The sequence below is a fragment of the Megascapheus bottae genome, chromosome 28, assembly GCF_031878675.1.
Source record: "Megascapheus bottae isolate mThoBot1 chromosome 28, mThoBot2.hap1, whole genome shotgun sequence".
NCBI lineage: Eukaryota > Metazoa > Chordata > Mammalia > Rodentia > Geomyidae > Megascapheus > Megascapheus bottae.
Genome location: NC_143536.1, coordinates 6658601 through 6677895, shown reverse-complemented (window position 1 = coordinate 6677895; position 19295 = coordinate 6658601). Strand labels below are relative to the sequence as shown.

At 59.7% G+C, this 19295-nt stretch overlaps 2 protein-coding genes across 2 annotated transcripts in view; one reads left to right on the top strand and one right to left on the bottom strand.

Moving 5' to 3' along the window:
* The first annotated feature begins 585 nt into the window (after window positions 1-585).
* Window positions 586-19164, top strand: Tesc (tescalcin). Its single transcript, XM_090320186.1, has 8 exons — window positions 586-739; window positions 8295-8364; window positions 13555-13635; window positions 14747-14886; window positions 15830-15891; window positions 15977-16084; window positions 17033-17080; window positions 18931-19164. Exons 1-8 carry the CDS (start codon window positions 682-684, stop codon window positions 19006-19008), a joined length of 645 nt encoding a protein of 214 aa, XP_090176312.1. The 5' UTR covers window positions 586-681; the 3' UTR covers window positions 19009-19164.
* The window catches only part of Fbxw8 (F-box and WD repeat domain containing 8), an 85808-nt gene continuing 84545 nt past the window's right edge, over window positions 18033-19295 (bottom strand). Inside the window, exon 13 of the mRNA XM_090320183.1 lies at window positions 18033-18742. The gene's annotated coding sequence lies outside the window, so the exon portion shown is untranslated. The remainder of the gene's footprint in view (window positions 18743-19295) is intronic.

Here is a 19295-nt window from a genome sequence, read left to right as displayed (position 1 = left end):
GGCACCACTCGCAGCCCGAGGGCCCTGCCCTTTGTGGATGACCCCGCGGGTCCCCTGGGGCTGCGGGGACTTCGCCTCCGAAGTGCAGCTGGGAAGAAGAGGAGGGTTGCTGCACTTTCCCGTGGGCCAGTGCTGACCCTCCCTGTCCGGGGTCCCTGGGGGCTGGCGGGGCCGAGTCCCATCCCCATGACCTGCACCTCAACTTCTCGCACTCCTGTGCATCTTATATTCCGGCCCGGGCGTTGGAGGGGCGTGTCCACGCGGGAGGGGCGTGGACTGTGGAGGCTCCTCCCTTCGCTGGGCGGGGCTAGGTGGCGAGGGGGTGTGGCCACGAGAGAAGGGGACCTGGGAGCCTCTCCCTCCTGGGCTTCGATGGGCGGGCACGATGGGCGGGGCTTGCGGGATGGGCAGGACTCGAGGGCGTGGTTTGTGGGCGGTGATTGGCGGGGCGGGGCGGGGCGGGGCAGTGCCAGCCCCCTCCCCCCGCCGCCGCCGCTCCCCGAGCCGCCCCGCGCTAGGACCACGGCGCGCCGCCCGCCGCCGCTATAAGAGGCCGCGGCCGGGCCCCACGCGGAACCCGCGGCTCGCAGCGGTGCCCGCATCCCCGGCGCGCCGGACGCCGGGCGGCAGCGGCCGCAGCCCTGCGCAGCGCAGCCCCGCGCGGGCCCCGCGGCGCGCACCATGGGCGCTGCCCACTCGGCGTCGGAGGAGGTGCGGGAGCTCGAGGGCAAGACCGGCTGTGAGTACGGCGCGGGGACGCGGGGACCCCACGCGCCGGGCCCCGCGCGCCCCCGGCTCCGCGCCCCGCGCCGCCTGACCTTGGGCCGGTGCCCGGGCTCGCGGCGCCTCCGCCCCGCCTCTCCCCAGGGAGCCCCGCCGGTCCCCGCGGGGCGCGCGCGGAGGACGGGGAGCCCCGGACGCCGCCGGCGGGGCGTGGGGGACCCCGACGCGCCGGGGCGGGAAGTTTCGAAGTCCCCGGGCTCCGGGCGGCGCCCCCTCGCCCGGCCCCCCGGTGGGTGACCTTGGGCCACTCGCCGCCCCTCTCCGGGCAGCCTCGCTGGCCCGCCGTGCGCCCCGAGACTCCGGAACCGGGGGCCGGGCGGGGGACCCCGGCGGGCCGGGGCGAGGCCGCGCCTGGCCGCGCGGGGGACCGAGCTCCCGGCGCGCGGGCTCGCGGTGGGCGCGGGCCGGGCGAGCTGCGCCCCGGAGCCCGTGGGCTGCGTGCGCTCCAAACTCGGCGCCCGCGTCACCGGGCCGGGAACTTCCCCGAACTTGACGGCCAGGGGGGGCGGGTGGTGCCCCGCTTCTGCCCACGGACCCCCCTCCCCGGGCAGGTGGAGGGGGCGCCTCGGTGGCTGGCGCGGGGGAGGGGAGGGCTGAGGAGAGGGGGTCCGGGCCACCCCTCGCCCCCCCAGCAGCACCCAGGGGCCTCTGGGGGAATTCGCGGGCCGTGGGGTGACAGCTCCGAGGCCCCAGAGCATGCCGGGAGTGTTGTCAGTCCCCCCACCCGCCTCCCACGGTGACAGATGCTGGGTTCAGGCTGCGGTGGCTTTCCTCGAGGTGGCTGGGGTGCTCTCCTCCCCCTGCCCCCCTCCCCCTGCCCGCCCTGGGCTCCCAGCACCCGGGTGCAGTCAGGCCGGGGGGACCCAAAGGTGTCTCAGCTCTAGGAAGGTGGGGCTGGGGGGGGGCGGTCCAGGCTCTGTAAGGTGGACACCAGGGTAGAAGCCCAAATCAAGAGTCACCATGTGCAGACCTGTGGCCTTTGGGACAGATGTACCCACAAATGCCAAGGTCCTGTGGCAAGAAGAAGTTGGGGACAAACAGATGGCAGGAAGCCCTGGGGGCTGTGGCCAGAGCCTGGCACTGGCAGTGTTGCGTGGGCATTGCTCTGCGCTCAGAGCCTCAGTCTCCCCCACTGTGAAGCAGGCACGGCAATGGTCTCATCCTCCGTGGGGTTGTTGGCAGGGGGTGTGTGTGTGTGTGTGTGTGTGTGTGTGTGTGTGTGTGTGTGTGAATGCTTCTATTACCAGCCATGCTGTAAACACATCTCTGTGCCCTGTGCACCCAGAGCCACAGTTAAGTTACGTCTTGGTCCTTGTTGTTCTCAACCGTGTGACCTTCAGCAAGTCATTTCACCTCTCAGCCTGGGTCCTGAGTAATGGGGGTGCATGGAAAGTTCTGGAACCAGAGGCTGTGCCTAGGAAAGCCCCTGAGAAGAGCTCCAGGCTGGGGAAGGGGGTGGAGATGGAGTGCTGGCTGCACCCTGCTCTCTGGTGCTGCACTAAGTTCTTGCACATGCACTGTGTCCGTCAGAATCCTCCGGGCAAGGTGATAATGTCATTTTACAGGAGGGGAAACTGAGGCTCAGAGAGGTAGAGAAACTTGCCTGCATTCATTCCACACTGGAGAAGGGGAGAGGCAGGGGTACAGGGAGGACTCCCCAAGCTTCCACTCCTCCATGGTCCTTTCCTATTTTTTTGTGCTGGTTCTGGGATTTGAACTCGGTACCTGGGTGCTGTCCCTGAGCACTTTTTCCTCAAGGGTCGGGTTCTGTCCCTAGAGCCGTAGCTCCACTCCTGGCTTTTGGTGACTAATTGGAGATAAGAGCCTCAAATCCTGATCTTCCCATCTCAGCCTCCTGAGCAGCTAGGGTTGTCTCTTCTATGTCCAGGCACTGGGACTGGTGTGGTCAGAGCCGGGCCCAGAGTTTTCTCACCTCAGGGCCATGGCATGCACCTTCCCTCTGCCTGGAGCTGTGGGTTCCTTGCCAGCCTCTATGCTTCTGTAGGAAGCTCAGATGCCAGCTCTGCCCGGAGCCTCATCTCTGTGCCCTGCCCTGTCAGGGGTCAGCTTCCCTGCCCGTCACCCTTCCAGCACACTGGCCCCCTGCCCTCACTCAGCCTCTGCAGCACCTGAGCTCCTCCCGTCCTTACCAGCGACACATGACCCGGCAGACCTCAGCCCTGTCACCTGTGAGCTGTGCACGGGAGCCCCCATATCCCCCCCCAGAGTGGAGAGCCTCCTGAAGGAGGGGCACCCCATCCCGCAGCCCCTGCCCAACACCCCCTACAGACACACACACACACAAGATGGGTCCCTCCGCTTCAGGCACCCCACCAAAAATAGGCCTGAGCTGGAGTTCTGGCTCGCCCACACAGGGCAGTGCCGGGCGCACGCCCACCTCCTCCCCTGCCTGCCAGCGTGTGGCTGATTGACTGCCAACACAAACAAGCAGCCAGGCACGGGGGAGAAGGCGCCCTACCTGCTGGTTAAGAAAAGCCCAGAAAGTAAGCAAGCAGGGCTCCCCTGGGGTGCAGGGGGGCTGCCCCTCCCACAGAGGAGAGAGCTGACCAGGGTGTGCCAAGGGGAAGGGAGGTTCTTTGGGGATCAAGCGTTCCCCCCAGAGGTGACCCCTCTTCCTGTCTCCCTCGTCCCAACTCCCCACGACTCCTGGAGGGGCCCCCAGGAAGATGGAGGCTCTGTGTTCTCTTCCGTCTCTGCAGCGGCTTCTCTTCTCTGCCCTGTCAGTCTCCATTGCCAAGAACCTGCCAGAAGGAAGCAGGCCGAGCAGACCTGCAGCGCGGGAGCTCAGATGGCTCCATGCTTATCAGGCCACTCACCGGCCTGACCCAGCTGCCAGGTGGCTCGGCAGGGCTGGGTACCGGGGCCTCCCTGGGCATGGTCTGCCACCCATTTTACAGATGAGGAAATCGAGGCTCAAGACAAGTGGCTACCCAGAGTCCTGTGCTCAGCTGGGTCGTGTCCCCTCCCTGTGAACCATGGCAGCAAGCAGGGCCCCAGCGGAAGGTGGGTGCTGGGCAGGGTGGGGGGACCTGCTGCACTACCCAGCCAGTCCCCCCCTCCCTGCCCCGCCAGTCACCACGTGCCCCCTTTGAGAAGGCCACTGTGGTCCCCTCATCTGAGAACTAGGCCCCAAACGAGCTTTGGGGGCAGTGGGGAGGGGAACAGGGGATCCAGCCACCCCTTGATCCTCGCAGGAGCCCCTTGAGGGCCCAGCTGTTCCTTGTTACCAAGGTACAGATGAGGAAACTGAGTCTTTGGCACAAAAAGTGGCCACTCCAGGACACAGAGATGCTGAATCCCAAATGTAAAACCCGCCAGGCATCAGCAGATCCCGCCTGTCACCCCAGCTACTCAGGAGGACAGGATCTGAGGAGCGAGGTTCAAAACTAGCCAAGGCAGGCGGAAAGGTCTGGGAGAGTCTTATCTCCAAGCAGCCAAGGAGTGACAGCCGGAAGTGGAGCTGGGGCTCCAGTGGGGAAGTTCTATAGCCTTGAGCCCAAAAGTTCAAGGACAGTGCCCTGGCCCTGAGTATAATCCCCAGCACCGTGCGAATGCACACCCACCCCCACACGCACGCACACGCACGCACACACACAAGCATACATGCACACACACACATCCACACACACACGTCCACACACACAAGCATACACACACATGCACACACACATAAGCATACATGCACACACACGCACACACATGCACACACACGTCCTCATACACAGGCATACACACATGCACACACACACGCACACACACGTCCATATACACAAGCATACACACATGTATACACACATGCACACACACATGTGCACACACACACATCCACACACACAAGCATACACACAAACACGCACACAGCATACACACCCACCCACATACACGTCCACATACACAAGCATACACACACAAGCATACACACACGCACACACACACAAGCATACACACAGACACGTGCATGTGCACATACACACACGCACACACACACACACACACTCCAAACCAGACCTTCTGCTGGGTTCCCAAGTGCTGGGAGAAAGAAGCTGTCCTGTGGGCTGGAACAGGGGCTCCAACCTGGGGTGCTTAGAATCTGGGGGAGATGATTGTTTAACACTTGTGCACATGCATATACTAGGTTTGTAGGGTAGAACTGGACCTGGAGGTGGACAAGACTGGATCTAGACGACACAGAAGCGTCTAGAACGTGCAGCTCAGTGGTGAGCTGAGTGGGGCTGTCGGGGAGGAAGAGGCCAGAGCGGCCGCCCTGTGCGGCCTGGGGTTGTGCTGCGTGATGGACTTGTGCTTCAGAGCAGGAAAAGCGGCCCTGGTGTGGACAGGGGGGGTTTGCTCCTCCCTCCCTCCCTCCCTCCTCTCCCTCTTTCCCTTCCTCCCTGCCTGAGCACTGTCCCTGAGTGTTTTCTTTTCTTCGTTTTCTGTTTTTTGCTCAAGGCGAGCGTTCTACCACCAGAGCCACAGATCCACTTCCGGCTTTTTGCTGGTTCCCCTGGAAATAAGAGTCGCATGGACCTTCCTGCCTCGGCTGGATTTGAATCCTCAGATCTCAGCCTCCCAAGTAGCTGGGGTTACAGAGGAGCTGGGGTTACAGGGGCTGCTCCCCTCTGCAGCTTTCTTCCTGGGCTCCTTCCCTTTACCTGACCACAGTGCAGTTTAACCAAGGTCCAGTTACTCCTCCCTCCCTGGCCCTCCCTCCCCTCTCCCTCCCTCCCCCCTCCCTCAGAGCCCCCCTCCTGCCCACTACAAGGACTATTTGAAGCCCTTCAGCATCTGTCCCCTTAGCCGGGGCTGGGGTGTGGCTCTGGTGGCGGCAGGGCGAAGCGAGGGGCTGCAGGGAGGCGCCCTGCATCCTGGCACTGCCCGCCAGCCTGAGGCTGCTCCAGCTTCATTGTGAATTCATGAAGCCAGAAGGTCACGCTGGGGATTTCCGCGGTGGCAGTTACCTTATGCGCCAGGACAGGAAGGTCCTTTGTGGTTGTGTGTGTGGGGGGGGTGACCTTTGCAGACAGCAGTGTCCTTCTGGTCCCTCCCAAGCAGCCGGGACTGTCCAGGCTTCCAGAGGGCAGGCAGGTGAAGGGGCGGGGAGGGTTGTTACCTCTCCAGGAGCCGGGGACTCATGGCCAGGCCCGGGCTGAGGTCAGACATAGCTTTCCTGGCAGCTCCTCTGAGACTCAGAACCAGGTCCCAGGGGATGAAGGTTCAAGACCAGCCAAGGCATCTAGGCGAGACTACTTCCCGTGTCCTGTCATGCCAGCTATCACAAAGAGGGAGAAATGGGAGGACTGCTGTCCAAGTGTGTACTTGGGTAGAAGACTGAATTTCGAAAGCAGCCAGGGGGTGGGGTGGCGGCGGGGTTGTGGTGTCCCTTGCTGTTTTGAGATGGGGACTCCCTATATTGTGCTCTTGATCCTTCCGTCCCATTTCCCAAGGCGTGGGGACTCCAAGTGCCTGCCGCTGAACTTGGTGTGTGTGTGGAGTGGGGGGCATGCATGTGCACGCACGAGTGCACACACACTCCTGGGTCCTGGCACGGTCCCTGAGCTTTTCTGCTCAAGGCTGACACTGTACCACTTGAGCCTCTTTTGGCTTTTTGGTGGTTAGTTGAGATAAGAGTCTCATGGACTTTCCTGCCCCAGCTGGCTTTGAACTGTGATCCTCAGAGCTCAGCCTCCCGAGTAGCTAGGATAACAGGCGTGAGCCACCAGCACACGCTTGAGGAAACCTTTTCTGGCAATGTAACACATCAAGGGCAGTGCAGCCCTTCTGAGAACGTTCCAGAGCGCGCTGTCCTGACTCCTGACACCCCAGACTTTCAGTCTTGGTGCCTGACTTTCCATCTTGCCATGTGGAGACTGGCTCCTTCGGTTCACTGTTGTGTGTGTGGTCCGTTTTCAGCTGCTCCAGCGTACAGACCATTGCTGGGTCCCGGTCCCCGTCCCTGTGCTGCGTGTGATCGGCTCACATCCTTGAAGAGCAGCACGCATGTGCATGTTTACTAGGTTACAGACTCGGGAGGGGCTTCCGGGCCCTCCTGACACACCTGGCACACGAGTGACAGAAAGGTAGATGTTGTCCCTGGCAGGGGCCTGGCCTTTCCAGGCACACTTGTGCACCCCCGCTCTCCTCCCGGGAGTCGCGTGGAGGGGATGAGCTCACGTCTGGAGCGGAGCCCGGGCTGGCAGGCGGAACAAATCTTTCCTAGCAAGCGGCATCTGCTGGCCGCGTGAGGATTTGGAGCTGCAGACTCCTGAAGATCTGCAGCTGCAGCCTGAGGCCAGGCTGGCCGCCTCCAGGCCTGCCACTGCCCCCGAGGAGCTGGGGGTCCTGGGTTGGGTGGGGTGCAGTCCCCAGCCCTTTGAAGATGGGCAGCTGGCCAGGGCTACAGACAGGAGCAGCAGGGAGTCTGCCCTGTTGCATCTGATGACCTCAGGTAGCGGCAGGTGAGCCTCACCCCTGCCTGAAGGCACCGGGAGGGAAGGGCAGGCCCAGGGCTGCGTCCTGGCTCCAGCACTCACCACGTCCCAGGTAACCCTCGTGGCGTTTGCCGGTCTCGTGTCAGCAGCAGCTGTGCAGGAGACCCGGCCTGAAGGGGAAGATGGTGTGAGAGGGAAGGGTGCCCTGGCCCAGGCCTGGCACCCAGGCTCTGGAGGTGGAATTCAGGGGGGCGTGGTGTGAGGCCAGCCTGGGCGCGGCATTCACCAGACTCCATCTCAGCCAGTGGCTGGGCCATCCCGCCTGCCAGCCCAGCTTCCGGGGAGGCACCACTGCTGGGCACAGCCGTGGGGACCTGTCGTCCCCAGAGACACAGGGGCGCTCAAGGCTGTGCCAGCCAGACACAGAGACCCTCCCTGCCTGACTGAGGGAAGAAGGCGTGGAGGCATGGCTCAAGCGGTAGAGCACCTGCCTGGCACGTTCAAGGCCTGAGTCCCCTGTACCACAAAACACACACCAAAAAGTTACCAGTCCATCTAGATAGGTCATCCAGGGCAGTAACATCAGAGCCTGCCCTTTTCCTGCCTCTCCACGCCCTCCTCCTCTCCCCTACCTCCCTCCTTGCTTCCCTCTCTCCCCTCCCTCCCTCCCTCCCTTCCTCCCTCCCTCCCCACGCCAGGTTTCCTGTACTCAAGTTTCCCCTGTGTCTCTACAAAGCCCCTTGAAGTTAGGGGAAACCCCATCTTCAGTGGCTGAGGAAACGGAGGGCCTGTGGCTCGCGCCTGTCGTGGGTCACTCATGGGGTCACTCGGAAGGCTGAGGATCTGAGGACAGCAGCTCGAAGCTAGTCCAGGCAGGAAAGTCGGACTCTGATCTCCAATTAAGCACCCCCCCCCAAAATGTGGAAGCGGAGCTGTGTGGCTCAAGTGGTAGAACACCAGCCTCGAGCAAAACTGCACAGGGACAGCGCCCAAGTCCTGAGTTCAATCCTCAGGACTGGCCCCAAAGGACAATTAAACCGTCCCCTTCCGTTTCCTCCCCAGTCTCCTCGGATCAGATCGAGCAACTCCACCGTCGGTTCAAGCAGCTCAGCGGGGACCAGCCCACCATTCGGTAAGGCGGAAGTGCCAGCCGTGGCTGCCAGGCCCTGGCCAGGCTGTTCCTGTCCTGAGAGAGTCCCATCTGTCCCCTCATAGCTGGAGGGGAGGGGCGGGCCGGGCCTGGAGCCCCCTGTCTGATGGTGGGTGTCCCGTCGTGCACTGCGTGGGAGAGGGCGGGTGTCCCCACCCCTCCCTGTCCTTCGCAGTTGGGGAGCCCCAGGGAGGGAGCCTCCAGTGTCTGTTGGCAAAACTAACGTTCTCTGTGGTGACTCCAAAGCTCACCATTTAAGCTGGGCCCTGTGGCTCACGCCGGCCTGTCCTCCTAGCCACTCAGGAGGTTCAGAGCCAGACCGGGCGGGAAAGTCTGTGAGACTCTTCTCTCCAAGGAACCACCAGAAAACCAGAAGTGGCTCGAGTGGTCAAGTGCCAGCCTTGAGTGACAAAGCTCAGGGACAGTGCCCAGGCCCTGAGTTCAAGCCTCCATCCTGGCACGAACATAAACAAATAATAAAGAAATAAAGGATAGGAAGAGATGCACAGAGGACTCTGCTGGGAGCCAGGCTCACAGGCAGCTCAGCTCCTCCCACGATGCCGGGAAGATGGCGTCCTCATCCTGGTGATCTAGTTCTCAGGGGGCCCTGGGTGCCTCCCACTTTTAGGGCCCAGTGTCCAGTGATTCTCGGTCCCTAGGAGAGGTTTTCCCACAGAGGCCCAGCCTCTTCCTCAGCCTGAGTGTGAGCCAGTTCCACTAGAACCTTGCTACTGCTCAGTGCTGAGGACAGCATACAGTAGGTGCTCTGGGGTGTGCATGTGTGTGTGTGTGTGTGTGTGTGTGTGTATCCCACCACCTGCAGGCAGAGAGCACGCACAGCCCCTGCAGCGGGCTGCCAGGCTCCAACCTCCACGCCTCGCCCACCCCAGACCTCTGGCTGCCCCAGTCCTGCACACCATCACACTTTTTTACCCAGATTGGCTTTGAACTGCAGACCTCCTGAGTAGTTAGATTACCAGCGTGAGCCACGGGCCGGGCCTGTGCAGGTGACATCTGTAGACATTTTGATGTAATCCACACTATTGTAAATAACTTTGACCAGGTGCCACTGGCTCACGCTTAGAATCCTAGTTACTCCGGAGACTGAGGTTTGCGGATCATGTTCGAAGCCAGCCTGCAGGGAAGTCCACAAGGCTCTCATCTCCAGTTAACCACCAGAAAACCAGAAGTGGCACTGCGGCTCAAGGTGGCAGAGTGGTAGCCTTGAGCTGAAGAGCTCATGGACAGCACCCAGGCCCAGAGTTCAAGCCCCCCAACCAACAAGTTAGATAAATGATAGATAGATAGATAGATAGATAGATAGATAGATAGATAGATAGATAGATAAATAGATAGACTTTGTGCCTGAAGCCAGGTCTCATGGTGTGAACATTTCTGCCTGGCTGGGGAAATGTCTGTCAGTGGTCCAAAGGTGTCAGATTTTGGAGCCTTGCAGCTTTTGGACTCTTTGCTGTGGGATTCCATTTGAACTCATGGCCTGACACTCAAACCACTCTGCTCTAGCTGCCCTATCCCACCCCCAGGCCATTTGCCCGTACGTGTAAATAAAGAGACATTTCTCAGGCTCCTGAGTAGCTAGGATTCCAGGCGTGAGCCACTGAACCTGGCTGACTGCCTACATTTTTTTTTTTACTTTATTAGACTTTTGTTTTTTAAATACCATAAGAGAAAAAAAAAAACCTCCCAAAGGGTTGGTTTTAATTTTACCAAATCTTGTTTTTCCCTCTCTGTTTGGTCTGGTTCCCTCTGAAAATCATCTCGGAACATCCAGGGTGTCTGCTCCTGAGGTCTTTCAGCTTATCTCAGGGCTCTGGGTTTATGGGGATTCTCTGTAAGGCCAGTACCCTACTTCTAAAATTTCACCGTGTCGATTACAAGGTCTTCCCTGAGTCCACGCTGGGCATGGTAGCACACACCTGCTCCCAGCTGCTTAGGGAGTGGAGAGCAAAGTCTGAGACCAGTTTGAACAAAGTGAACTTAAGATACTGTCTGGAAGACTAAAAGTCAGGCTGAGGGCATGGCTCAGCAGTAGAACACCTTCCCGTCAAGCACAAATCACTGATTCAAACCCTAGGACCACCCAAAACAATGACAAAATCAAACCTAAGTCTAGCCTGGTCACAGAGCAGTGGCAAAGTGCTTGTGTGGGAAACGTGTGTGACCCTTTTACTGAGGACTTACTATGCTCCCCTTCCTGTGCTACCCCTGTTCTCCACCAGGGGGCCTGGTGGGGAAGCCAGCTAGGTGGCGTGGCTGTAGACGAGGCTCCTTGTGTATTTTCCTTCCCTAACTGGCCACTTGGACTTCCTGCTAGCATGGAGAGGGGGTGGGGGGGCTTGGTGACACCCAGACACACACACTATGGATGACCCCGCCCTTTGGAGGGGCGCGGAGATGGAACCATGTTACAGAAGTAATCTTAGAGCTGGGTACGTGTGGCTCACAGCGGTAATCTCAGCTACTTGGGAGGCTGAGATCTGAGGATCTCGGTTCAAAGCCAGCCCGGGTGGGAATGTCTGTGAGACTCTTATCTCCAATTAATCACAGAAAAAACAGAATTGGAGCTGTGGCTCAACTGGTGGTGCTAGCCTTGAGCAAAAGAGCTCAGGAACAGCTTCCAGGCCCTGAGTTCAAGTGCAGGGAGAGAAGAAGAGGAGTGGAGGGGGGGGAGTTCTTGTTCACAGACTTTCCTGCCCGGGCTGGCATTGACCTGCAATCCTCACCTCAGCCTCCTGAGCAGCGAGGATAATAGGCGTGAACACAGGTGACATTCTAATGGGCATCGGATCTGGCCGCTGCTCCTGCCAGCCAGTGCCTTGCAGGAGGGAGGGCGGGAGGCCACTGGCTCCCGGGCCTGTGCCCAGGGTGGAGCTGGCTGAACCTGCCCAGTGGGAACTGGGCAGAGGTTGGGTAAGGGAAGCAAGACGAAACCAGCATTTATGGGGGCGCTGCACTGTGTGAGAGGAGAGCCCACATCGCCTGTGCTGTCCATGTTTTCTGTGGAGGGGGGGGCTGGCAGAGACCAGACCACACCCGAGCCACCATCTCCTTCTTGGCTGCACTTCCCTGCCTCAGTTTCCCCATTGTAAACAGGTGTGATGAGTCTCCCCCACCTGTGTTCTAGAGTTCTGGGGGAATGTTGTAAATGGTGGAGAACTCACCCAGCTAGAGTTCTATAATCCTCCCATTTAAAGAGTGGGAGGTGAATTTGGAAACGGTTCCCTTCAGCCTTGTCCCCACCTGCTGTCACCACGGCCTTGTGCGTGGTTTGGGGGTTCGTTTCTGTTGCAAGCAAAGGTCAGGGCACCCGTCCCTCCTTTTGTTTTGAGACAGGGACTTGCTCGATGGCCAAGGCTCATCCTGAACTCCTGGGCTCAAGCAATCTTCCTGTCTCAGCCTCCTGTGTGGCTGGGATTACGGCACGAGCCGCCATCCCTGGCTTACTTCATTCTTTTCTGTGACTAACAACCACCCAAAAGAGCATGACAGTATTTTTCGTGACCATACCACGTCCCATCGTCCAGCACCAGCTGTCCCCAGCGAATCTCCCTCCTCCAAACCCCGCTCCTGTGAATCTAAAATGTCTCCATGCACTGGCGCCAGCTCGGTGGGTTTGGCCAGATGCCCAGTACACCCAGCCACCAGGGAGGGACTGAAGCTGCCCGGGGTGGGGAGGGCAGGAGAGATCCGGCTGTGCCCACAAGGTCCTGCTTGGGCCTGGAGCCTGGGCCTCTCTTGTCCCCTCCCAGGGCAGCAGAGGGATCAACACTGGTCTGTGCTAGGTGTGAGTCCGGTCCTGCTCTGACTGCTCCCCTCCCCATCATCCCAATTTGGAGTCAGCTGCCTTCCTGTCACCTCCTTCCTCTCCGAGATTGCCAGCGCAGGCCCTGCCCTCCCAAGGTCACCTTAGGGGACAGCCATGGATGAAGAGCAAATGGCAGGCGGGAAGCAGGGTCCAGGTGTACTGGAGGGCGGGGCTGTGGCCTGGTGAGGGTAGGGCAGAGCTGGGCAGGACATGGGGACACTCTGTCTTTGTGCCCAAGGCCTGGAGGATGGATCTGTGCCCCCTGTGGAGTGGTCTTATGGGAGAAGCAGGCCGAAAACAAAAGCACCTTAATCCAGTGCTGGCGGCACACACCGCAGGGGGCTGAGGGTTGTAGTTTAAAGCCAACCCAGGCAGAAGGCTCTTATCTCCAATGAACTAGTCAGAAAAAGCCAGAAGTGGCACTGTAGCTCAAGCGGTAGAGCACTAGCCTTGAGCAAAAACAGGCTCAGGGACAGCTCCCAGGCCCAGAGCTCAAGCCCCAGGCACCTCCCCCCCAAAAGAAGATCTCAGTGGGCTGGGAGCGTGGCCTAGTGGTAGAGTGCTTGCCTAGCATGCACCAAGACTGGGTTCAATTCCTTGGTGCCATATACAGAGAAAAAGTGGTGCTGTGGCTCAAGTGAGAGAGTGCCAGCCTTGAGAAAGTCCAAGGACAGTGTGTAGGCCCTGAGTTCAAACCCCAGGACTGGCAAAAAAAAAAAAAAATTCTGGCTACTCTTGAGTAGCTGGAATTACAAGTGTCAGCCATCTGTGCCCAGCTTAAAACAGGATCTTTTGTGCCTGGTGTGTCTGATTGCGCCTCTGTCTCCCAGGATCAGCCATGAGGTCGTGAATTTCATCACTACATCCCTTTTCCTGACACAGTCGGGCCTGTGTCCCAGCTGGGCCATGCCTGGATGGCATACTTCTATCAGCTCTATGGCTATTCTGGGGTCTGAGCCTTCAGTTGTCCCTGCTAACCAGTGCTCCTGGCTCACACCCGCAATCCTAGCAACGCAGGATTGTGGTCCAAAGCCAGCCAAGGAAGGGAAGTTCATGAGACTCTTATTGCCAGTTAACCAGCAGAAAGCTGGAAGTGGAGCTGTGGCAAATGGGTAGAGCTCCAGTCTTGAGAGAAACTAGGGGGTCAGCAACCAGGCCCTGAGTTCGAACCCCACTACTGGCACAAAAGCCAAACTGTCCCTCTTGCTGCTGTGGTTAAGAGGCCTCAGCTTTTCTCTGGGCTTCTCCAGAGGTCCTGTGAGGGACAAGACAACAGCTGGATAGCATCAAACTCATAACCAATGGCTCTTTCTTACCGTTTTCCCTCTCCATTCCTTGGAACTCAGCAAGGAAAACTTCAACAACATTCCTGACCTGGAGCTCAACCCCATCCGGTCCAAAATCGTCCGTGCCTTCTTCGACAACAGGTGTGCTCTTCCCCCGACAAGGGTCCTTGTCTGTGGGCTCTGATTGACACCCGTGGGGACTCCCAGTTCTGGACCCCCAGCTGGGTGAGTCTGGCACCATGTTGTTTTTCCCAAGCTGCTTGGTGGAGCCAGGACACAGCTGGGCCACAACTCAGGGACACAGTAAAACTGTCTGGGCTGCACAAGGGGCTGCAGAAGGCTGGTGTGTGTGTTGGGGGGGGATGGTAGGAAGCAGAGCTGGGGGTCAGAGGTGCTGATGGCTCGCACAATGTTTCTGTGCATTATGGAAGTCCCTACTAAGCTTGGGGAGCACTGGTATCAGGCTTCTCTGGAGAAGGCTGCCAGCCCTCAGTCTCAATGCACACCCACCGCAGGAAGCCAAGGCCACGGCTAATTCCCACGTTTTATTTATAGACCCTGAACTTGGAATGACACAAAAACTTAGTTGTCATGAAATAGTATTTCCACTTTTTAACAGACATTTTTCTAACCATTTAAGAACGGGCCGGGGGGGGGGGGGCGGGGGGCGGGGAGCCAGGCACTGGTGGCTCATGCTTGTAATTCTAGCTCCTTAAGAGGCTAAGATCTGAGGATGAGGCTGTTGGTTCAAAGCCTGGGCAGGAAAGCCCACGAGAATCTTATCTGCAGTGACCCACCAGAAAACTGGAATGGGCAGTGTGGCTCAAAGTAGTAAGCAGACAGTGGCTCAGAGACATTGCCAGGCCCTGTGTTCGAGCCCCATGACAAAACAAACCCTTAGTACACTATGGGTTATCCAAAAATAAGCCCAAATGGGTCCCCAGGACAAGGCAGGGGTCGGGAGAGGAACCTTGACTGAATTGTTGAATTGCCTGTGGCTTCAGTTTCCTTGACCCTGTGACAAGCCCCACCAGAGCCCCTTTCTCAGGCTGTCAAGTGTCCATCTCGTCTCTCCCTGACCCCACGGTGAGCTTAGGCCTGTGCAGGGCAGGGTCTGTATCCCGGTCCCTGGCGGGGGAGAAAGGCCGAGGCTGTGCCTGGCCCTGGTGAACCCCTGCCACCCAGGGCAGACAGCAGGGACGGACGGGGTGGCGTGGCAGTGACAGAAGCGCCCGGCTTTGCTCTGCGGCAGGAACCTGCGCAGGGGGCCCAGCGGCCTGGCCGACGAGATCAACTTCGAGGACTTCCTGACCATCATGTCCTACTTCCGGCCCATCGACACCACGCTGGGCGAGGAGCAGGTGGAGCTGTCCCGGAAAGACAAGCTGAGATGTGCGTGGGGGGAGGGGCGGGGGAGGGTGGCATACTGGGGGAGCAGTACGGGGCAGGGTTGGGGTGCGTCTCTTCCTGTTAGGCCTTGGTGGCTTCATCCTAAATGGCGCAGCCCTTCGTAGCTGGCCGGGAGGAAGGGGTGAGGAGATCTGAACACACCCTGGGCCTCCATGCTTCTCCTCTACTCTGGCACCTGGTGACCTTGACCTTGGACGGGGGTGCCATGCTGAGCAGGTGCAGGGGCTCGGAGGAGGATTTGGGCACCCTACGCCCCATGGCACCCTGAAGTCTTAGACTTGTGTTGGCTCCTCCCGGGCTCGTGGTGAGCAGAGGTCAGGCCGGCCTCTGTCCCCGAGGTGCTGAGGCAAATTAGGAGGTGGATGGGTGGATAAAATGCACCAGACCTGGCTTTGCTGTCCCCTAGCAGCAAGGCTGGCGACAGAGCTTGAACTGAGCCTCAATAGCCCATGTGTGGAGGGGGGCTGGGGCAGCTCCTGTCCCATGGAGCAGGGGACCTCACTTGCATGGGGTGACAGAGTTCTATGTGGCTCTGGGCCCGAGGCTGCCAAGATCAGTAAGATGCAGTCAGAGGCACTGGCACCCTAGATGCCCTTGGGGATCCCCTAGGATCAGGGGGGACCAGGATGTGGGTGGGGCAGCCAGCGACTCCACTCCTGTTAATGACATTTCCTGGGACTTCACGTGTGACGGCCAGCGCGGGCAGGCTCGCCCTGGCGGTGTTACCCGCACGGCTCAGGGTGGACCCCGCCAGTCCTCCTCACAGCTCAGAGCTCAGATCCTCCTCACGGTCCACGTCACCCGAGTGCCAGGTGGCCAGGCCCAGGGCCTGCACTCACAATGGGGTGCAGATTTTAGCATCTGGGGCCCCCCCTAAACTCTGAGTCTTGCCTGACTGAGCCCCCATCTCTCATGCCATCCCCAGTTCTGTTTAACATGTACGACTCGGACAGCGACGGCCGCATCACCCTGGAAGAATATCGAAATGTAAAGTATGCTCCCCCCCAGCCCGGCCCTGGTGCCTCGCCCTTGGCCTCAGTGGACGCCCCAGGTCACCCTTGGTCTCTGGCAGGTGGTGGAGGAGCTGCTTTCAGGAAACCCCCACATCGAGAAGGAATCTGCGCGCTCCATCGCAGACGGGGCCATGATGGAGGCGGCCAGCGTGTGCGTGGGGCAGATGGTGAGGGCCCCGGGCCTGCAGCAGAGGGGGAAGGCTGGGGTCCGAGGGCTGAACCCCAAACCTACAGCTCTCCAGCAAAGGCCATGGTGTCTTTCCCTGGGGGGCTGTGCTGTGAGGCCCAGGGCCAGGCAGGGGTGAGGGCTCCGTGCTCTGGCCGGGCCTGGTCCTATCATAGCTCCCGCCCGCTCACACCCTGTAGACAGTGGCTGGGTGTCTACACAGCCTGGAGGAGTTTCCTGCTTGCTTCAATTGGTGACAGCTCTCTCCCTTGGCTGTGGCAAAAGTGCTAGCAGAAGACCTGCATATAATTTCAGCAGCCTCAGATGCCCGGCCTCCCTGAGCCGGGGCCCAGCTTCCCGGGGTGTAGCCCGGGGCCTCAGGAGGCCAGAGACCAGCCATGGAGTCAAGAAGGCAGCCGAGCGGCAGAGGGCTCTTGCCCACGCCCCTAGGACTTTGGTTCCTCTGTGTGAACGCGTTTCCTGCTGCAGACCCTGGCCAGATAAAGGCAGCTCAGCCGGGGCTTCAGCCCTCCGGGGCTGATGGGCCATAGCCGTACCGCCCCTGCTTCAGTGGACTTCCGGAGCCAGCCACTGACCGGCTGCTGGCCACCGTGCTGTCACGAGGGGCTGGGGGATGAGACCCATGAGCCGTGGTGACAGGCTCCTTATCGTCCACATCGGGGACTCTGCTGCTAGCCGGCCTTGCCCACACCCCTCCCTGGTGCGCAGGTTATCGCGGCTGCAGAGGTCAGTCCTTGAGTTCCGGCCCCTTCCTGCAGGGGCCAGTGACTTGATTAGCTGGACTTGCTCTTATCATGGGCGGAGGCCCAGCTGGGGGTGGCTGGAAGGGCTCCCTGTCCACACTTCTGCACCACACCCTCCTCTGGCAGGGGAGGAGGGTGCCCCCACCTTGCAGAGGCCGCTCACCCTCCCCTCCCCTCCCCCCCAGGAGCCGGATCAGGTCTACGAGGGCATCACCTTTGAGGACTTCCTGAAGGTGGGTGCCATATGGGTGTGGGGTCAGCAGGGGAGCCTGGTGGGGGCATCCAGGGGTGCCAGAGGACCTGGGGAACCGCTGGGCAGGTCACTGACTTCCCTGGAAATGGCGTTTCGTGTGGTGAGGACGACATGAACGTCACATGGGGGGTGGACCATGAAAAGTCCAAGTTGTGTCCCAGCTGGGATGGACTCATGCCCCCCTCTCCAGGGTAGTCTACTCCCAGTGGGGCAGGGGCATTCTAGGTGGTTCTGTGCAGGAGCAGACCTTGCACTCTGCCTTCCCATCCCCAGTGAGTTTTGATGTCACTCTTAAATGCTGCTACCTTCCGGTCTTCTCCCCACGGAGGAAGCCTCCAGCCCCTGCTCTTGGGCTTCATGTTTGTTCACATTTGGTGCTAGTATTAGAGCTTGAACTCCAGGCCCAGGCTCTCACCCAGGTTTCTTCCTCATGGCTGGTGCTCTACCATTTGAATTATGCCTCCACCCTGGCATTTTGTTGGCTAACTGAAGATGGAGTCTTAGACTCTCTGCCCTTTAAATCTTCACACTTCACGTCTCAGCCTCCTGAATTGCTGGGATTACAGGCATGAGCCAGCTAGCCCTGGCCATTTCTAACATGTCCTGAACCATGTGAACATCCCCAAGATCTTTCTGGGAGTGGAGGAGAATGCAGGACCTAACAAGCCCGCCCAGGCCCCTGGTCCAGCAGCCCCCAGGCCTCCTCCAAGGCAGTTCCTGGAAGGGCCACCATCTCGGGCGAGCTCGGGGACCAGGGCTGGGGGCCTTATGTCCGCCTCACTAGCTGGGCCTGCAAATGCATCGGGAGGCTGAGCACAGGGTAGGCGGCACAGACCCACTCCGAGGGACCAGGGATGAGGGACAGGCCTGCTGGGCTCAATATTCAGCCTTGGGCTGTCCTGCTACCCAGGGCTGTCAGTCCCCCCCACAGGCTCTCCAGGGCCCCAGTGACCACGCTAAGAGCAGAAGCCAATTTGGGGTGATGTTTCTGATCTGCCTCCTGCAGCCCCCATGGCTTCCCAAATAGGTACAGAAGGCCAACAGCACGGGGGGCTTATCCAGCCCTTGAGGCCCCCCCAGAGCCTGGCTTCCCCATTTCTAGCCTCATGGCCGGCTGTTCCAGGAGATGCTGCACAACACGACAGCTTGTGAACATGGCATTCTTACAGAAGTGGGAAATCGCAGCCTGCCAGGCCCCACTGCTCCCAAACCCTCCCCACCCTACTACCTTCTCAACCTTGCAGGCCTTGAGATGCCACAGCGTTTGAAACAGGCGGGGTGTTCTTAGGCCCAAGTCACAACTGGCTAGGGTGGGCTGTCATGGCAGGGCCACGTGTGTGGCGTGGACACCACTTCCTGGGCCCATGTTAGTCTGGGTGATCTCTGGTCACAAGGACCAAAGTGTGGTCCTTTAATGAGTGAAGCCTGCACTGCCTCTATGGCTACAAACCCTCTGTGAGGACCAGACCACCCAGACCCAGAGTCTGAGACGGGGGAGCCCCCCTTTGTGCTGAATGAGGAGGGAGAACAGTGGGGTTATGTCGTTCGCATGAACTCAGAGCTGGTGGCGGCCATGGGTGAGATCAAGGGACTCAGGCGAAGCTTGGGTTTGGGACTTCACTGTAACTCGCCGTGTCAAACCCTGGAAGAATCCACACCACAGGCAAATTAACCAGCACCAAGACAGGTAGCTCTCCGCCTCCACATGAAGCCCCCATGTTGTTCACCTGCCTGGAGTCCTAGCGAGTGCAGAGGAGGGTGGCAGGCGAGGACTGGGGTAGGGGCAGGGGCCCCGGGCACCCCTTCACGATGCTGCTCTCTCGGTTCCAGATCTGGCAGGGGATCGACATTGAGACCAAGATGCACGTGCGCTTTCTCAACATGGAGACTATGGCCCTCTGCCACTGACGCCCGCAGCCCGGGGCGGGGGGGGGGGCGCCTGCCAGGGGAGGCCGGGCCCCTCAGGTTACCATTCGTCTTGTATTCCACAGGGTGGGGCATGTGGGACCTTGCTATTTTTATCTCCAATAATTAATAATACTAATAAAGAGCTTTGTTAATGAATGGCTGTGGCTCATCTGTGAGCGGCCTGGTTTGTGCCCCAAGGCTGAGTGTGAACAGTGGGCTGGTCCCCCTTGTTTATTGGGGTGTGGTGTGTTTTGCCCCACAGGAGCACAGAACCCACCTGTCCTCTC